Genomic DNA, 16,139 nt, shown 5'->3' on the forward strand with positions numbered 1-16,139 from the left:
TAATAAATAGTTAATTAATATAATTTAGCGCTTTATATTTAAAGGTTAAGGGTTTAATTTTAAAAGGAATTATTTCCTTTTTATTAAGGGCATTTAATGTAATATAAAAGGCTAGGGCGCTATATAGGCTAAAGGGCCTGCAGCCCTATAGCCCTACATGCTAAAACAGCTCTTAGAACTTAAAAGGAGACCGTTCCCACCTATTTATTAGCAAAGAATCTCATCTTTAGTTCTCTTAATTATTCTCCTTTGCAGCTTTTCCCCATTAATTTAAAAACTAATTATAAAGCTGTTTTAAACTTATTTACCTTATATATACTTTATTTTAAAATTCTTTTTAAAGCTTAAATATAATAAATATCCCTGGAATTAAACTTACAAGGTTTAAAATAAGTAAGTTTAATTAATAAGCTTATATAACTGTGGGAATAGTATGTATAGGCATTATGTGCAGCGTGCCTATGCAATGGGTGTGCTGCAGGCACTGTATAGATTTGGAGGTGCAAGGTTTAGATTAGTTTTATTAATAGTAGCTACTAGCTGGTGCTAACCGGCTGCTAGCTAGCGGTTATATGCCCTATATATAAACTATTATAGCTAGCTTATAATTAAATGGAGAAAGGCTATAGCTTTATTATAACTTACCCTTTATATTATAGCTAAATTAATTATATACTTTATTTATTTATTAATTATATAAAAGTTAAATTAATATTAATTAATAATTATTAAGGTAATTATAAATAGTTAGGTTTAAAAAAATAGCCTTGCTTTAATAATAATTTAATTTTATTATTAATAATAAATTATAAATATCTTTTCTTAATTAATAATAACCTTAAATAATTAATTAAGAGTAATTATGCTAATTAATAATTATTATATATTATAAATTTATATAGCATGGTTTATAATATTAATAAATATTTAATATATAAAGAGGTAGTTATTATAATAAGAAATTATGGCGAACTTTCCTATCCTTAATATATATATATTTATTATGCCTTAAGCAAAGCTAATAATAATAACTTTTAAGGCTAATGGCCGGCCTTAAGCAAAAGTATATATTAATATTTGCTTTTATTAACTTCTTTTAACCCTTTTATTAAGCATGCTTAAAAATACCACGTTAAATACTTTCTCGCGATGTTTTCAAGCCATCGCGACCTTCCCAGCTTATTAAAAGCCCTCTTGCGATATCCTTATATTGAAAAGCCTCCCTCGCAACACCTATAAGAAGCCCTTGCTCAACACCCATAAGAAGCCCTCGATCGGCACCCTTAAGAAGCCCTCGCTCGGCACCCACAAGAAGCCCTCAAGTGGCACCCTTAAGAAGCCCTCGCTTGCGATTGGCACCCTCAAGAAGCCCTCGCTCGGCACCCACAAGAAGCCCTTAAGTGGCACCCTTAAGAAGCCCTCGCTTGCAATTGGCACCCTTAAGAAGCCCTCGCTTGCGATTGGCACCCTTAAGAAGCCCTCGCTCGGCACCCACAAGAAGCCCTCAAGTGGCACCCTCAAGAAGCCCTCGCTTGGCACCCTCAAGAAGCCCTCGCTTGCAATTAACACCCTTAAGAAGCCCTCGCTTGGCACCCTCAAGAAGCCCTTGCTTAGCACCCTTAAGAAGCCCTTGCTTGGCACCCTTAAGAAGCCCTCGTTTGCAATTAACGCCCCTTAGGGCACCCGCGCAATACCCTTAGGGCCTATAACCCTTTAAAAAACCCCTTAAGCACTTAATAAAACACAAGGCGCTTAAATACTTTAAAGTATTGGCAAATAACGTTTCTTTTAAGCGATTTACACACTTAATTAACACCCTTAATTAAATGCGCACTTAATTAGCACCCTTAATTAAATACGCACTTAATTAATACCCTTAATTAAATACTTTAAAGTATTAATTAGCAAACAAGCCATTAATATAACCATTTTATTTACTTAATTAACTTAAAACTATTAAGGGAAATAATTAATATTTATTATTAATTTAGCTATATAAATAACTTAATTAAACCTTTAAAATATTTACCTTTTAATAATAATTAATATTTAATTAATAAGCATAACCTTCCTCTTCTTAATGCTCTTCTTACCAATACCCTTTAATAAGATCTTAAGCATAAACTACCTTAAAGCTAGTAAAGGTTAGTTTGCTAAGTAGTAATAGCATTTAGGCGCTACTACTTATAAATAAATGGTTTAAGAGCTAATTATTAATTTATAAGCGCAGCACAAAAACATTCTTTCCTTCCTCTTTGCCTTATAATTAACTATTATAAAATCTACCCTGATAATAATAACGGCAATAGCCTTAATAGCAGCAATAATACCTTGTCATTAAGCAAAAGTGGCGCTTATCACTAAGTAAAAATAGCCTTGCTATTAAGCAAAAGTAGCCTTGCTATTAAGTAAAAGTGGTAATTATCATTAAAAGTAGCGTTTAGCATTAATTATTAAAAAGAAGCTATTAAAGTAATAATTAATTAATTAAAGTATGGCATTTTAAACACTTTAAAACTTTAAAGTATTAATAATTAAACGATTTAAATTAAGCGATTTAAGCACTTTCTTTAAATAATTATAAACACTTTAAAGTATTGCCTTAATGCCTAACAACCCACTTTTATTAACTTAATAAATAATTTAATTAGCTTAAAGTAAATAATCCTTAAAAAAAAGTATAATTTTAAAGCATTTATATATATATATATATAAAACTATTAATATAAAAATAATATATATAAGCATTATATATAACATGCTTATATAATAAGTGCGCTATAAGCACTATATAAATTTAAAGGTGCAAGGTTTAAACTAGTCTTATTAATAGCAGCTGCCAGCTGGTGCTAGCTGGCTGCCAGCTGGCAGTCACGTGCCCCGCGCATAAACCACCATAGCTAGCCTATAGCTAAACGGGGAAAGGCTGCAGCTTCGCTGCAACCTACCCTCCACACCATAGCTAAATTAATTACATACTCTATTTGTTTATCAACCATACAAAAGCCAAACCAATAATAACTTATATATTACTAATAATAATAAAACTTTATAACCTTACATTCTTATATATAATAATATATAATAATTATTTAAAGTTTCATTAAATTTAATAAAACTTAAAGATTATTAAGATATAAAATACTTTTAATAAATAAAATTATCTTTAATAATATTTAATATATTTTATATTTTTTAAGATATTAAATATAGTTTATAATCTTTTTTTTTAAGCAAGTAATCATTATAGTTTAGCGGTAAAGCGTGTAATTATAATAATTACTTAAGTTATTATTAAAAAAAGATTAATTTCTTTTCTTTTAAAAGCTATAATTAATATTATAGAATTTCTATAGTTATTAAGGGCCTTAAGGAATATTTTAAAACTTAATAATTTAAGTCTTATTATATTATTAAACTTTAAAAAGCAGGGTTATTTATTAATTTATTAATATAATGCTTTAATTATACGCTATTCTTAAAATAAATAATTTATTTCCTTATAAATTAATTATTTATTCTTTAAATAATAATGCAATTTTAAAGCAATTATTAATACTTTATTATATTTTTATTTTATTATTTTATATTTTTTATTTTTTATTATTTAATATTTAAAAATATATTATATATATTTAAAAGTTAAATAATATTAAATTATATTATAAAAAAGATTATAAGTAAAGAATAAATTAAATTATAATTTAAAATTATAAAATAAATTATACTTTACTTATAAAATAAATTATAAATATTATTTTTCTATTACTTCTTTTAAATTTAATAACTTATTCTTTAACTCTTAAATATTATTAAATCTTTAATTTTTTAATAGTATTATTTTCCTTATTATATCTAGATCAAAATTAACCCTTGATTTAATAATAATATTATTAATAATAGAAAATATTCTTTTTATTATAGTAAAAGTAGCTAAAATAGTAAGATATCTTTAAGCTAATAAACTTATTATTAAATATTAAAGATTATTATTTTTTTAATAATTTAATAATTTAAGCTAAAGATTATTAATTAGTAAATTTAATTAATATTATATATATAAAGAAGAATTACCTTAAAATTAAAGAAAGGTTTTTAAAGATAAAGTATATATTCTTCCTTTTTATTTTTAAATAAATTAATAAATAATTTATCTTTAAAATTAAAGATATCCTTAAAGGAATTCTTAAAAAAATAATTATATATATTATTTTTAATAAACTAAAAAGCTTTAATTTAAGCTTATTATTTATTAATATAATTATATATAATATAATACTTTTTAAAACAAAACTTACTTAAAATATTTAACTTTTAAAAGAGCTTTTATATTTACTTTTATATTAAAATAAAAGCGTAATAAACTATTAGGCTGAAAATAGCTTATTTTAATCTTAGGGTTAAAAATTAAAGAAAGAATAAAAGGTTTATAATCTTTTATTCTTTCTTTAATTATTTTCTAAGGAAAGTATTTCTTTAATTTTTTAATGCTAGTATAAATAGCATTAATAAAATTAAATAAATATTTCTCCTATATATATAATTAATTATAAAATTAATAAATAAATAAAAAAATTAAAAACTTATAAACTTAAGGTTTTTTATTCTTTTTCTTTTATATTCTTTTATTAAGTTATTAAGGTTTTTATATATAATATATATATATAATAAACCCTTAGAAATAGTTATATATAATTATCCTTATAACTTAATAAAAGGCTTAAAAAAGACTTTAAAAGTTTTTATAATTTACGCTAAAATAAATAATTTTAATAAATTAAAGAATATTTCTTTATATTTATTATTAAAAGTATTTCTATTAATATAATTTAAAGGTTTTTTTAATATTAAAAAAACCTTTAATATATTATATATAGAATTTTAATGCATAAGAGTATTTAAAAAAATATTAATAAATATTTATTAAATAGTTTTAAAAAAAGGAATAAATATTAAGTAAAATATAAGTAATTTTATAGCTTTTTAGCAAGGCTTGTGTTTATATAGCTTTTTTAATACCTTTAAATAATAAACTATTAATCTTAATATTATATTAAGTTAATATTATTACTTATTTTATATAAGTAATAAGATTTAATAAAAGTTAATATATATAAATATATTATAATATTTAATATATAAAATTACTTATTATTTTTAATAGTATTATTTATAGAAAGAGCTATATTTAAATCCCTTAAATATTCTTTTAAAAATTCTTTAATTTAGGAACTTAAGTAAATTCTTTTAAAATATCCTGCATTATTAAATTAATAATATGCGCTATATAATAAATATTATTTTTAAACTACTTATTTAATTTAAAATTAAATTTTTTTTTAAAAGCCGTTATAAATATGTTATTATTTAATGTATTATTTCTTATAAAGCTATAATAAAAAGTTAATTATTTATATTTAAAATATAAAAAGAATTAAATATTTAAAAATGCTATTAAATATTATACTTAAATAATATTTAATAATCTTTTAAAACTCTTTAAAGAGAATTAAGCCAATATATTTTTCTTTTAATTCTTAAAATTTAATTAATTTATAAATTAACTAAAATTTAAAATTAATATAAGAGATTATTACTTTTATATAAGTTATATTAAATTTAAAAGTTTAAATATTAAAATTAAAAGAAGATTTATCATTATTAATAATATTTTCTTTTAAATTTAAATTTAAATAAATTAAATTAAAATTAAAAGTATTATTTAAAATATTTTTAATTTTAAGATAATTTATCTTTAAAGCATCCCTAAAATAAAGTTAAGTTATTTTTTTTTATTAATAAAAAAGGAATATATATAAATTTAAATATAATAATAAATCTTAAAAAGATTTAAAACTTAAAATATTAAAAGCTAAATTATTTTTAATAATAAAGTTTAAAATCTTTTTATAAGTATTATTTTTTATAAATTTAATTTTGGTTTTCTTTTTTAAAAGAATAAAGAAATTTAAAGAAAAAGCTATATTATTAAGCTTTATAATAATTAATTAAACTTTATTTTTTAAAATATTATTTTTTAATAAAAACTTACTTTTATTTTTATTTACCCTTAATGTTTTATTATAAGCAATATTTAAGTATTTATGCTTATAATGCCATTAATAATTAAAGGCTTAAAATCCTTTTAAAGTATTTTATTATAAATAATAATAATTATTAATATATTAATTAAAAAACTAAATAAGTTATTATTATATTTAAAAGAAATATAATATTGTTTTAAAATTATATATTATATATTAATTATATAATTAAGGTGCTTTTAAAGAATATTATTAAATATATTTTTATTATTAATATTAATTTAAAATATAGCTATATATTATACTTAGCTAATTATAATTTAATATAATATATAATTAAATATAAATAAAATATATAATAATATATTTTATTTATATTAAATTATATTTTAAAAAAATAAATATATAATTTACTTATTATATTTAATTATAATTTTTTTAAGGCAATTTTCCTTAATAAAAAGTAAGGTTTAAATAAATAATTTATATTTAAAAATATAAATTTTTATTTCCTTAAAAGGGGGTAGTTAATAATTAAGAGAATTATATTTATTATTTTAAAATATTTATAAAATATTTTTAAAAAAAGAAATATTATTCTTAATAAAGGCTATAAATTTATTTATAAAAGATAGATTTATTAAGGAAGAATTTTTAGGAAATAAAGGGAAAAAAGGTATTTTAAATATTTAAAATATTTAAAAATAAAAGAATTCTTAGTATTAAGGCGTAAATATTAAGGTATAAGTAATTTTCTTAATAATAATAAAATAATAATAAAGGAAAAGAAAAGAGAGAAAGAAAGAAAAAAGAAAAAGGTTTATATATATTAAAGATTAAAAAAAAATAAATAGTTTATTCCCTTAAATTAGCTAGTTTATTTCTTTAAATAAGCTAAATATTTATTTAAAGAAATATATAATATTATCTTTTAAAAATAAATTAAACCATTTTTAAATACTATTAATATATATATAAATATAACTTAATTTAAGGATAATTTTTATATATTTATTATATATTTATTTAAATATATATAATTTTAAATTAAATAATATATATATTTCTTATAATAAAATCTTAACTTTTAAAACTATTTAACTTAAATAAATAATTATTTTAAAGGCTAAAAAGCTGTTTTTATTTTATTAATTTAAAAAGGTTTAATATAAATATATAATATTTAAATTTATATAATAAATAAATATTTATAAAAGTAAATAAGCTTAAATAAGCCTTATAATTACTTTTAAAGTTAAAGTATTTATAAAGGAAAATAAGCTTAAATAAGCCTTATAGCTGCTTTTAAAGTTAAAGTATTTATAAGGGTAAATAAGCTTAAATAAGCCTTATGGTTGCTTTTAAAGTTAAAGTATTTATAAGGGTAAATAAGCTTAAATAAGCCTTATGGTTGCTTTTAAAGTTAAAGTATTTATAAGGGTAAATAAGCTTAAATAAGCCTTATAATTACTTTTAAAGTTAAAGTATTTATAAGGATAAATAAGCTTAAATAAGCCTTATAATTACTTTTAAAATTAAAGTATTTATAAAAATATATAAATTTTAATATATATAATAAAAGAATATTTTTAATATTTTTAAATAATTAAATATAAATATAAAAATAATATTATTATAATTAAAAAAATTTTTTAAATTTTTATATAATTTTATAAATATATATTTAATATTTTTTATATAAAGTAAATCTTATTTATATTAAAATATTTATTTTTTTAAAGAAATAAATTATTTTTATAAATATTATATATATAATATAAAAGAAAAAAAAACAATTTAATTATATATTCTTTATATAACTAGCTTAAAAACTTATTAAAAAATAATTACTTTATATAAGTAATTATATTAAAAGTAAGAAGGAAAAAAAGGAGTATAAATATATTATATATTATATATTATATATTATATATATTTATAAAAAAGCTAAGTTATATATATTTTATAATTTTATAATATATATAATATAATAATATATAATATTAATAAAATTTATAATAATTATTTATAATAATTATAATAATATTTATTAATTTTATAATATATAAATATAATATAAATTCCTTACTTATAATTATATGCTATATAATATATTAATAGCTAAGGGTTTAAATTACTTTAAAATAACTTTTTTTAAGTTTTTTATTTATTTATTTAATTCTTTTAATTCTTTTAATATATTTTTTTAATATTTTTTAATATTTTTTAATATTTTTTAATATTTTTTAATATTCTTTAATATTTTTTAATATTTTTTAATATTTTTTAATATTTTTTAATATTTTTTTAATATTTTTTAATAATATTTATTAATATTTTTTAATATTTTATAATATTTTTTAATATTTTATAATTTTTATTAATATTTTCTTAATATTTTTCTTAATATTTAATAAGCTTATAATTATTTAAATATTTTTAAAACTTTAATTAATATTAACTTTGCTTTTTTTCTTAGTTTTTTAATTAATTTAATTAGTTTTTAAAATTAACTAAACTAATTTAGTTAGTTTTTAAAATTAACTAAACTAATTTAACTAATATCAACCCTGCTCTTTGGTTGCAAGGACTGACGGTCTCCAATGCATCGCGCTGCCAGCTCATACTCATGCAGCTTACCGTGTTGGCGGTCGTGGAACTTCTTCTCTTGCTGGTTTCCAATGGCCACCGTGACGTAGTATTGCTCATTGGTGTCAAACACAGCGAATGCGGGCAACTGGTCCTTGAAGGGATGCCATCGCCCTTTGGGATTGTGCCAATATCCAGCATGCGCTTGGAGGGCGACTTGGCCAAGTAGATGGAGAGCGGATCGTCGCCATCGCGGTGTCAGCCATCGGTACAGTTCTCGAGGATTCTGATGGTGGTCAGGCGTCGACCTTGAGGCGAAGTCTCGTCCGGCTCCTCTGAGCCTCGCATGGTGCTTTCCGCCGCAATCCACCTATCATTGGTGCCAGTCCTGCATCTCAATCCATTCTCATCCTAACAACACCCGTCGGACTATCCACTGCTTTCTGATGGCTCTCCTGTGAAGCTCTTTCCCTGTTTATCGTTGCCGAATCCAGGGGCAGTTCCAAAGCTGGTCCAACCTCGGCCGCCAGAAGTGTCAGCCGCAGGGGTGAGATCTCCGCCTCCAGAAGTGTGCGCTGCTGGGTAGCCTCTCCGTCGCCAGAAGTGTCTTTCCACACCTTGCCGCCCCAACCGCTGCTAGAGGTTTCAGCTGCCTGGTTCCAATCGTTGCCACCAGAAGTGTCAGCTGCAGGAGTGAACTCGTTGCCACCAGATGAGTTGGGCTGCTCGGCATCGTCGTTGTCTTCGGTAGCATCGTCGTCGACAGGGCCCTTGCGAATGTCGCGGAACATCTTCTTCAGTGCCCAGTTTGTCTTTCTGGACTTCTCTCGCTCGTTTCGAGCCGTGCGAACAGTGGAAGCAGTCTCGGCTGTAGAAGAGGTTTCTTCGGGCTTCTTGGCTTCCTGGGGCTTCTTGGATGGCCTTGAAACGGGACACGTCTTTTTTTGGCCCGGTAGCAGTTGCGAGGGTGATGTGGCTTGTTACAGTGCATACAGTTGAGAGTCTTTCCGGTATTGGGCCCTCTGGTCCCTTGTGGCCAATCCCATAGCACTTGTAACATACAATTCGATACTCCTTGGCTGTCTCGATGTCGATTTGAATGAACATGTCCATCTCCTGGTGGAATTGAACCCACTGTACCAAGTTCCGAGCAGCGGGCGAGCTCGCAGCTCGTACATGTAGAGGTTCCTCTGTACCTCGTATGGGGCGATGATCATGACCTTGGCGTCGTTGCCATCCTTCGCGGTTGGGGGAAGTTGGAGTCCGCCAGCAGCTCTACGACCTTTTCGAGGACGAACTTGACGTTCCCGACATTGCGGAAGGAACGTGCCTCACAGGTCTCGAACGAGTCCATGTTGATCATGAGAGTGTTGCCTTTGATCGAAATTTGATCCTTCCATCGTAAAACTGCTTGCTAAAGAACTCTCCAACCATGCTGTGCTGACGCAAGTTCTGCGTTAGCATGTATGAGGGTTGCCCGGCCTCTGAGCTCCTCCGAGCTCTGTGCCTCCAAGCTCCTCTGAGCTCCTTAAATATCGCTCATTGCGCTCGTGGAACTTGATTCTTCCGTCGTAGAACTGTTTGCTGAATAATCCGCCAGCCATGCCGTGCTGACGCCAGTTGTGAGTCAGCATATAATGAAGGATGACTGGCTTCCATCAGACGGTGGATGAAAGACGTCTCAAACTGGTTGGCAAACGTGGACGGATTGGGGAAGAACTTCCTCTTGCTTTTGCTTCGCATCTTCGGTCTCACTCTGCTCGGCTTTCTCGGTTGCTTCTTGTGGCTTGTCCCAGTCCTTCTGTCCAGCCGCAATGTCAGCAAGCTCATTCTTTGTCTCTGCTGCATTGGAAGCTTCCCCCTGGCCTGGCTCGTCGCTACTGGTGAGCACAGCAGCGCTGGTATCTTCGACGGGGGCGGCCCTGAACGACCTCGGTGGCTTGTACTTTCGGTGCTGGTGCTTCGAGAAGGCCACCGGCTTGAGCTGCATGTGGTCACCGAAACAGAAGAACGCCTGGGGGGTGAAGTGGGCGATCAGGGTAAGGAAGGTAATCTCCTTGTCGCGAGGGCTCTCATCACTGATGATGTAGTGGGGCCTGAACACTCGACGGAAGGTCCTGTCTGCTGCTCCGATGGGTGTGCCGAAATGACGTCGGCTTGCTTGAGTGCGTCTGTCAGGACACTATCAAGGCGGGTGTTGTTCTTTCCTATGAGGTAAATCTGTTCCGGCCTGTCCGCGACCTGGCTGATGAGAGAAGCCGAGCTCCTCTGAGCTCGCGTGAGCTCCTGTGAGCTCCTCTGAGGAACTGATGCAGCCACAACCTTCTGATCATCGGTCAGTTGAACTGTTCGGAGAGGCGCGGCCGTTTCGACCTCATCGAAATCTTCTGGCTTGAGCTGGGGTCCCAAGTCCAGCGGGCGGTCCCACCCGTCATCTGCGTCTGTTGTGGGTGGGTCAAACATGACGGCGATGCAGGTAAACCAGAGAGCTGGGTACGACTTTCCCGTGCCAGGTGGACCGTGGATGTATTTGAGGAGCTTCTTGTCGTCCAACATGTACTCCACGGCGTTCTTGTGGGTCCTCTGGCCCAAGTGCCTCAGCTTCTCGAGGGGTCCCTCTGGACCCCGTCTGCCAGTGCTGGGGGAGGGCGAGCTGTGGATGTACTTGATGAGCTTCTTGCCATTCGGGATGCCTTCGATCGCGGCGTGCTTGTTCTTGCTGAGACGCCCGTAGAAGTACTGAAGCTTCTTGAGGGGTTCCTCTGAACCCCGTCAGCTGCCGCAACCTCGTCGTCAGAAACTGCAGACCCCAAAAGTCAGATCTCATCTTAGATTCTGGGAAGACAAAAGCGGGGCCATAGGGTAGCAAACGAGGTGTAACAGAAAGAAAAACGGTGGGCTTCAAAAAGCTGGAGACAAAGGATAGACGTAGAGGGGACCACCGTGTGCAAGAGGGAGATGATGAACTTACCTCGCAACCTTGCAAATCTTTGCAAGTCTCCGCTATGCCGAGATCCTCTATGTATGTGTGTGTGTGTGTGTGTGTGTGTGTGTGTGTGTGTGTGTGTGTGTGTGTGTGTGCGCGCGCGACTTGTTCGCTAGAGCTTGACGTGGCGAAGTATCGCGAGTCAATCGCAAACCCCCACTTGATTTGGTGTGGCTGCCTGCTCCATGTCAGCGACGGAAGCGAGAAGGTTGGCGAAGGTTGCAAACAAACTTTGGCAGGGGAAAGGGGGTTTGCGAGGAAAGGTTGGGGACGGAGGCAAAGATGTGCGACGGGGCAAGATAACTTACGTGAGCGCTGATCAAACCCAGAGTGTACTTAGAAAGACTGCAAGCTGACCAGTCTGTAGATGGTGAGGTCTCGAAGGTTTGATTATCGCTCGATGCATTAGAGGTGGTTCTGGTACGAGAACTTGTTGGAAAGCAAGAAGCCTTGATCTTTGTAATAAGAGTGGGGAGGAGGGTGGAGGGCTGTCCAGAAGAGAGGAAGTTGGTGACGAGGAACAAGAAGGAAGAGATCGATGTGAGGAGAGATGGGTGGATTTGAATAAGTTTGGATTTGGAAGATGCAGGTTGGAAGAAGGGGAGGTTGCTGGGTTTAAATACTTGGGATTTGAAGCTTCGGTGACCGAGTGCCATTCACTGGTATTTGCAGAAAAATAGCCAATCAAATTCCGTGGATTCAAAAGAGCGATCGGACGAGCCAACTAACAGAAATGGGTGCATTCGAAGGGACCAACTGGTTGATCGGATGAGGCTGATATCAAGTTGAGCATCCTAAGCAAACGGTGCGTGGGAAGTCCTCCCCAATCCAATCAAGGGTGAGTGGCAGGAAGAATTTTGATCTGATATTCGAGGGGCAGTTCAGTCACTGGCTGTGGGGTGTCTGTTCGACTGTCCCAACGAATCTTCCAGTTGCTAGCTACTTCTAGAGTGATACTACAGAATTCTCACGGCTTACAAACGAAATTATCGATGGCTACCTTGGGGTCTGGGTAAGTAGATAGAAAGTGGTTCCCAGACGTGTGCGGCCATGCCACTGCCTTGATTCCAAACAGCTGCTTGCACATTTAATCATCTCAAGGCGCTGAGGCAGCTGTTGTAGACACGAGAATCTACCTCTTCGGAACCTAGGTACAGTTTGCAGGTTCAAACTGGCGAGATTTTGTCGGCGGTAACTGTCTGGCGCTCATCAACGTCACTCGTTGAGGCCTCGCGACCATGGCTGCTAGGAGATGGCGATGGCGACAGACGTCCCTCCGTGGCTGCAGCTGCCTTCTTCTGGTCCTGCCAGAGAAGGAGCTGAATCGATACAGTCACCACAACTTCACAATAAAAGTTCTTGTAAGCGTGCGGTCAATGGTATTAGGGGGCGGGGAGGGCGGCAGGCTCACCCAGCAAGACTTGCATGATAATGCACCAGAGGTAGCCTTTCCGCGCGGCTGGGAAGTCGGTAGTTTTCCAAACGAAATTTGGTGCCTGTCGACTCAAGATCAGCCTCTGTTCTACAAGTTTCTCATTCTAGTGATTCAAGCCAAACGGATTAGACTTACAACTGCCTGCACTACATACGCGAGATCATTGCCCAGCGCGACGATCAGTGCTCTCTTCTCGGTGTCGTCGGAGCAGATTTCGTTGATCCAGGTCAGGATAAGTGGCCCCGCTCCGTTCTAGGCGAAGCACTGTGTGAGCAAAACAAACTCATGTGCGCTCCATCGTTTGTCAAGACTTACGCCGATTTGACTGAACCAATAGACCACCATGCGGCCAGTGATGTTCTCATACAATGGCATTTGGCGCAAGAGAACACTGAATAGTAGCTAGTTTCCAGCATTAGCACGCAGCAGGAAAAGCAGTGGAACATGTTGCCCGCTCAATTCTGTTTGAGAGGATGGTGCAAAAGCGGGTAACTCACTGTGATGGCTGCGCCAACATAGATAAAAGGCCAGCGAATGCCATGGCAGGGCCCGTCTGAAGCCCAGCCCCAAAGCAAAGACATCACGACGAAGATACCGGTAGTGGGAAGAGGCACTAGAAAGATTGAGTTAGCCGGTGTCCAGATGTATCCATTTTCCTAGAGTGACCTACAGTCGTTGATGTCCGCCACTGAGAAAGACGTGCCTAGCACTGGAGCAGGTGTTTCATTAAAGCTCTTGAGCCAGTACTACAACACCTCGGGTTAGCTCAATCCATCTTCTTTGACAGTGGATACTGAACTAGAGGCATCCCTCCCGTCCTCTGTTCAGAGTCTCGACTCCTAGGAATTACTGAGAATTCTTGTAACCAGCAACTATGGGTCTCGAGGCAACACAAAATCGATGGCTCTCTTGGGGCATACTCACGCCCATTGCTGGCTGAGCCCAGCCGTTGTTCCAGACAACATAACACAACGCTTTGGCCCCGGAATTAGTATGTGATAAGCGAGTAATAGGCAAGAAAACTCAAAATTCACGAAAGGCACAATCCTTGGCTGGGAGACCACGGCAGTTAGGGGGGAAGGAATACTCACGAAGAAGGTAGGTGTGCCAGCTAGAAAGGATCTTCTTGACTTTGGCTCGCGTCCATGGCTGCTTCCCGGCGCGCCCGACGGCATTCATCCGCTCCACCGAGAGAGTATTCTCTGCTTCAGTGATCCACCAGGTTTTCCCGCCGCCAGGCATGTTAGGAAAGAATACGAAGCCCGCCAGGGCAAGTGGAATCGTGATTATCCCGTCCACAATGAATAGCCATTGCCAGCCCGCAAGGCCTCCCTTGCCGCTCAAATTCGTATACTGCATGGTTCAGAGTCAGTTGCTGCATATTTCACATGCTTCGTCTAAGGAGAATCAGAATGTAATTGCCATCTGAAGCTTGAGCTACAGCTCAACGTAGAGCTACTCGAGGCCGGGAGTGAATAGACATAGGATGCTTAAGAAGATGGAGACTGAAGCTTGGAGCTACTTACAGCTGCCGCCTGGAGAAAACCGCTGAACATTTGTCCAATCGATCCAGCTAACCAGAACACCATGGCGCGCTTGCCGATTTCACGTGGAGTATACCAGGACCCCAACATGTAGTGGATTCCTAAGATACCGTCAGTACAGAGCAACAACGAAAAGTAAGCTGATACAGAACATAGATGTGGCAGAACGCATCCCGCTCGCATCCATTAGAAAGGTAGAATGGGCGGTGGGACTTGGGGAGCCAAGGTAGTTCTGGGATTGGCCGGATAAAATTTGCCCGGGGAAATGGAGATCCTCAAAGCTAACCTGGGTAAAAGCCGGATCTGAGTGGCGTGAAAATTAGTATCTCTAGCCCAAGGTTGCGATGTGTATGGAAAGAGGAGAACAGGGTGATAAAGGGCCCACTGTGTCAGACTTACTCGAAGAGGCCTACGAGGAATCGTAGGGCATACAGAGACCGGTAAGACTTCACAGACGCTGTACATATCGTGGCGATGCCCCATCCACACTCAAGCTATGTCTCGAATATTAGCGGATGATGAAATTCTCAAGTTTACTTCAAAAAGTGACTAGACAGTGAGTGAGACGCATACCATAGGTATCACCCATCTTGGAGAGACCCGTGTAAGCAACAGGTTCGACGGGATTTGTCCAATAACATATCCGACAGTATAAACTTGGCTAAAGTCAGCAGGTGGACTTAGACATCGGAGAAGCAGATGCATATGCGGACTCAAAGCTACGAAGGCTGATAGGGAAATTTTTGAGATATATATGACTCCCGCGTTCCAGGCATTATAATTGCCATTGGCATAGATGAGTTCAAGACAACTTAGGAGAATTACTGACTGGATGTGCTGGTCACAAGCTCATTGCTATACATTTGCAGGTCTTCTTTCATGCCGCTAAGGAAGGCATTATTCACATTGGTCTGATCAAGGTTCTTGAGAAAGTAACCGATCTGAAGAGTAATTACGTTAGAGTATGTCATGCATTGAATTGATGAGAGTAACTCGGGTAAATAGTACACGTACCGAGGCGAATGTCAATACAAAGGCATCCAATTTGAATAACAGCCGACGCTGATCCTGGGGAAGGGCCCAAGTGTCCCACAAATAACCTTTCCATGAGGACTTCGGCTTCACCTCGGTCGGGTCCTGGGATCCGCCGAGTTTGGTCTCAGAAACGACTGCTTTCTCTGCAAGTCCCATGATGAACTGTTGTTCTGAATGGAATGATATCTGTCACCCCCGACAAAATTTTGCGGGTGGGAGCCATTCGGAGGCGGCGGAATAATCATGCTATAAGTATGCCAGAGGCGCGTTGTCCTCATTATCACCAAAGATCACGTCAGTCACCCATGCAGCATTTGGGTTTTCGCGAGCCCCCACTTCTCGGGCAGATAGGCCACAGGCGACAGGGCGACGGAATGTGTCGTCCAGATATGTCAATAGTCTGGTGAGATGTCCGTTCATCGGCCTGGGTACCATTGCAAGGAGTCGTCACGCTCTCCACTCTCACATAGCTGAGCATGGAATTGCGGCTGATAAGCCAGGAGGAT

General features: G+C 33.7%; 3 protein-coding genes across 3 annotated transcripts; 1 reads left to right on the forward strand and 2 right to left on the reverse strand.

Annotated features, from left to right (window-relative positions):
* Nucleotides 1-903: 903 nt before the first annotated feature.
* On the forward strand, nt 904-1,678 carry INS49_006411 (uncharacterized protein; the record flags this gene model as incomplete). The annotated part of the gene is made up of 2 exons (XM_043167183.1): nt 904-906; nt 1,241-1,678. The coding sequence occupies 2 exons, from the start codon at nt 904-906 to the stop codon at nt 1,676-1,678; spliced, it is 441 nt and encodes a 146-aa protein (XP_043028327.1).
* A 6,879-nt stretch (nt 1,679-8,557) lies between these two features.
* On the reverse strand, nt 8,558-9,987 carry INS49_006412 (uncharacterized protein; the record flags this gene model as incomplete). Its single annotated transcript, XM_043167184.1, has 5 exons — nt 8,558-8,562; nt 8,685-8,849; nt 9,064-9,554; nt 9,627-9,871; nt 9,913-9,987. The coding sequence occupies 5 exons, from the start codon at nt 9,985-9,987 to the stop codon at nt 8,558-8,560; spliced, it is 981 nt and encodes a 326-aa protein (XP_043028328.1).
* A 103-nt stretch (nt 9,988-10,090) lies between these two features.
* Nucleotides 10,091-15,789, reverse strand: INS49_006413 (uncharacterized protein; the record flags this gene model as incomplete). The annotated part of the gene is made up of 15 exons (XM_043167185.1): nt 10,091-10,243; nt 10,333-10,647; nt 10,713-11,395; nt 13,031-13,115; nt 13,190-13,306; nt 13,370-13,456; nt 13,552-13,667; nt 13,725-13,800; nt 13,979-14,028; nt 14,146-14,407; nt 14,581-14,699; nt 14,885-14,901; nt 14,998-15,055; nt 15,428-15,539; nt 15,613-15,789. The coding sequence occupies 15 exons, from the start codon at nt 15,787-15,789 to the stop codon at nt 10,091-10,093; spliced, it is 2,427 nt and encodes an 808-aa protein (XP_043028329.1).
* Nucleotides 15,790-16,139: the final 350 nt, after the last annotated feature.

Source organism: Diaporthe citri (genome assembly GCF_014595645.1).
Source record: "Diaporthe citri strain NFHF-8-4 chromosome Unknown scaffold_2, whole genome shotgun sequence".
NCBI classification, from domain to species: Eukaryota; Fungi; Ascomycota; class Sordariomycetes; order Diaporthales; family Diaporthaceae; genus Diaporthe; species Diaporthe citri.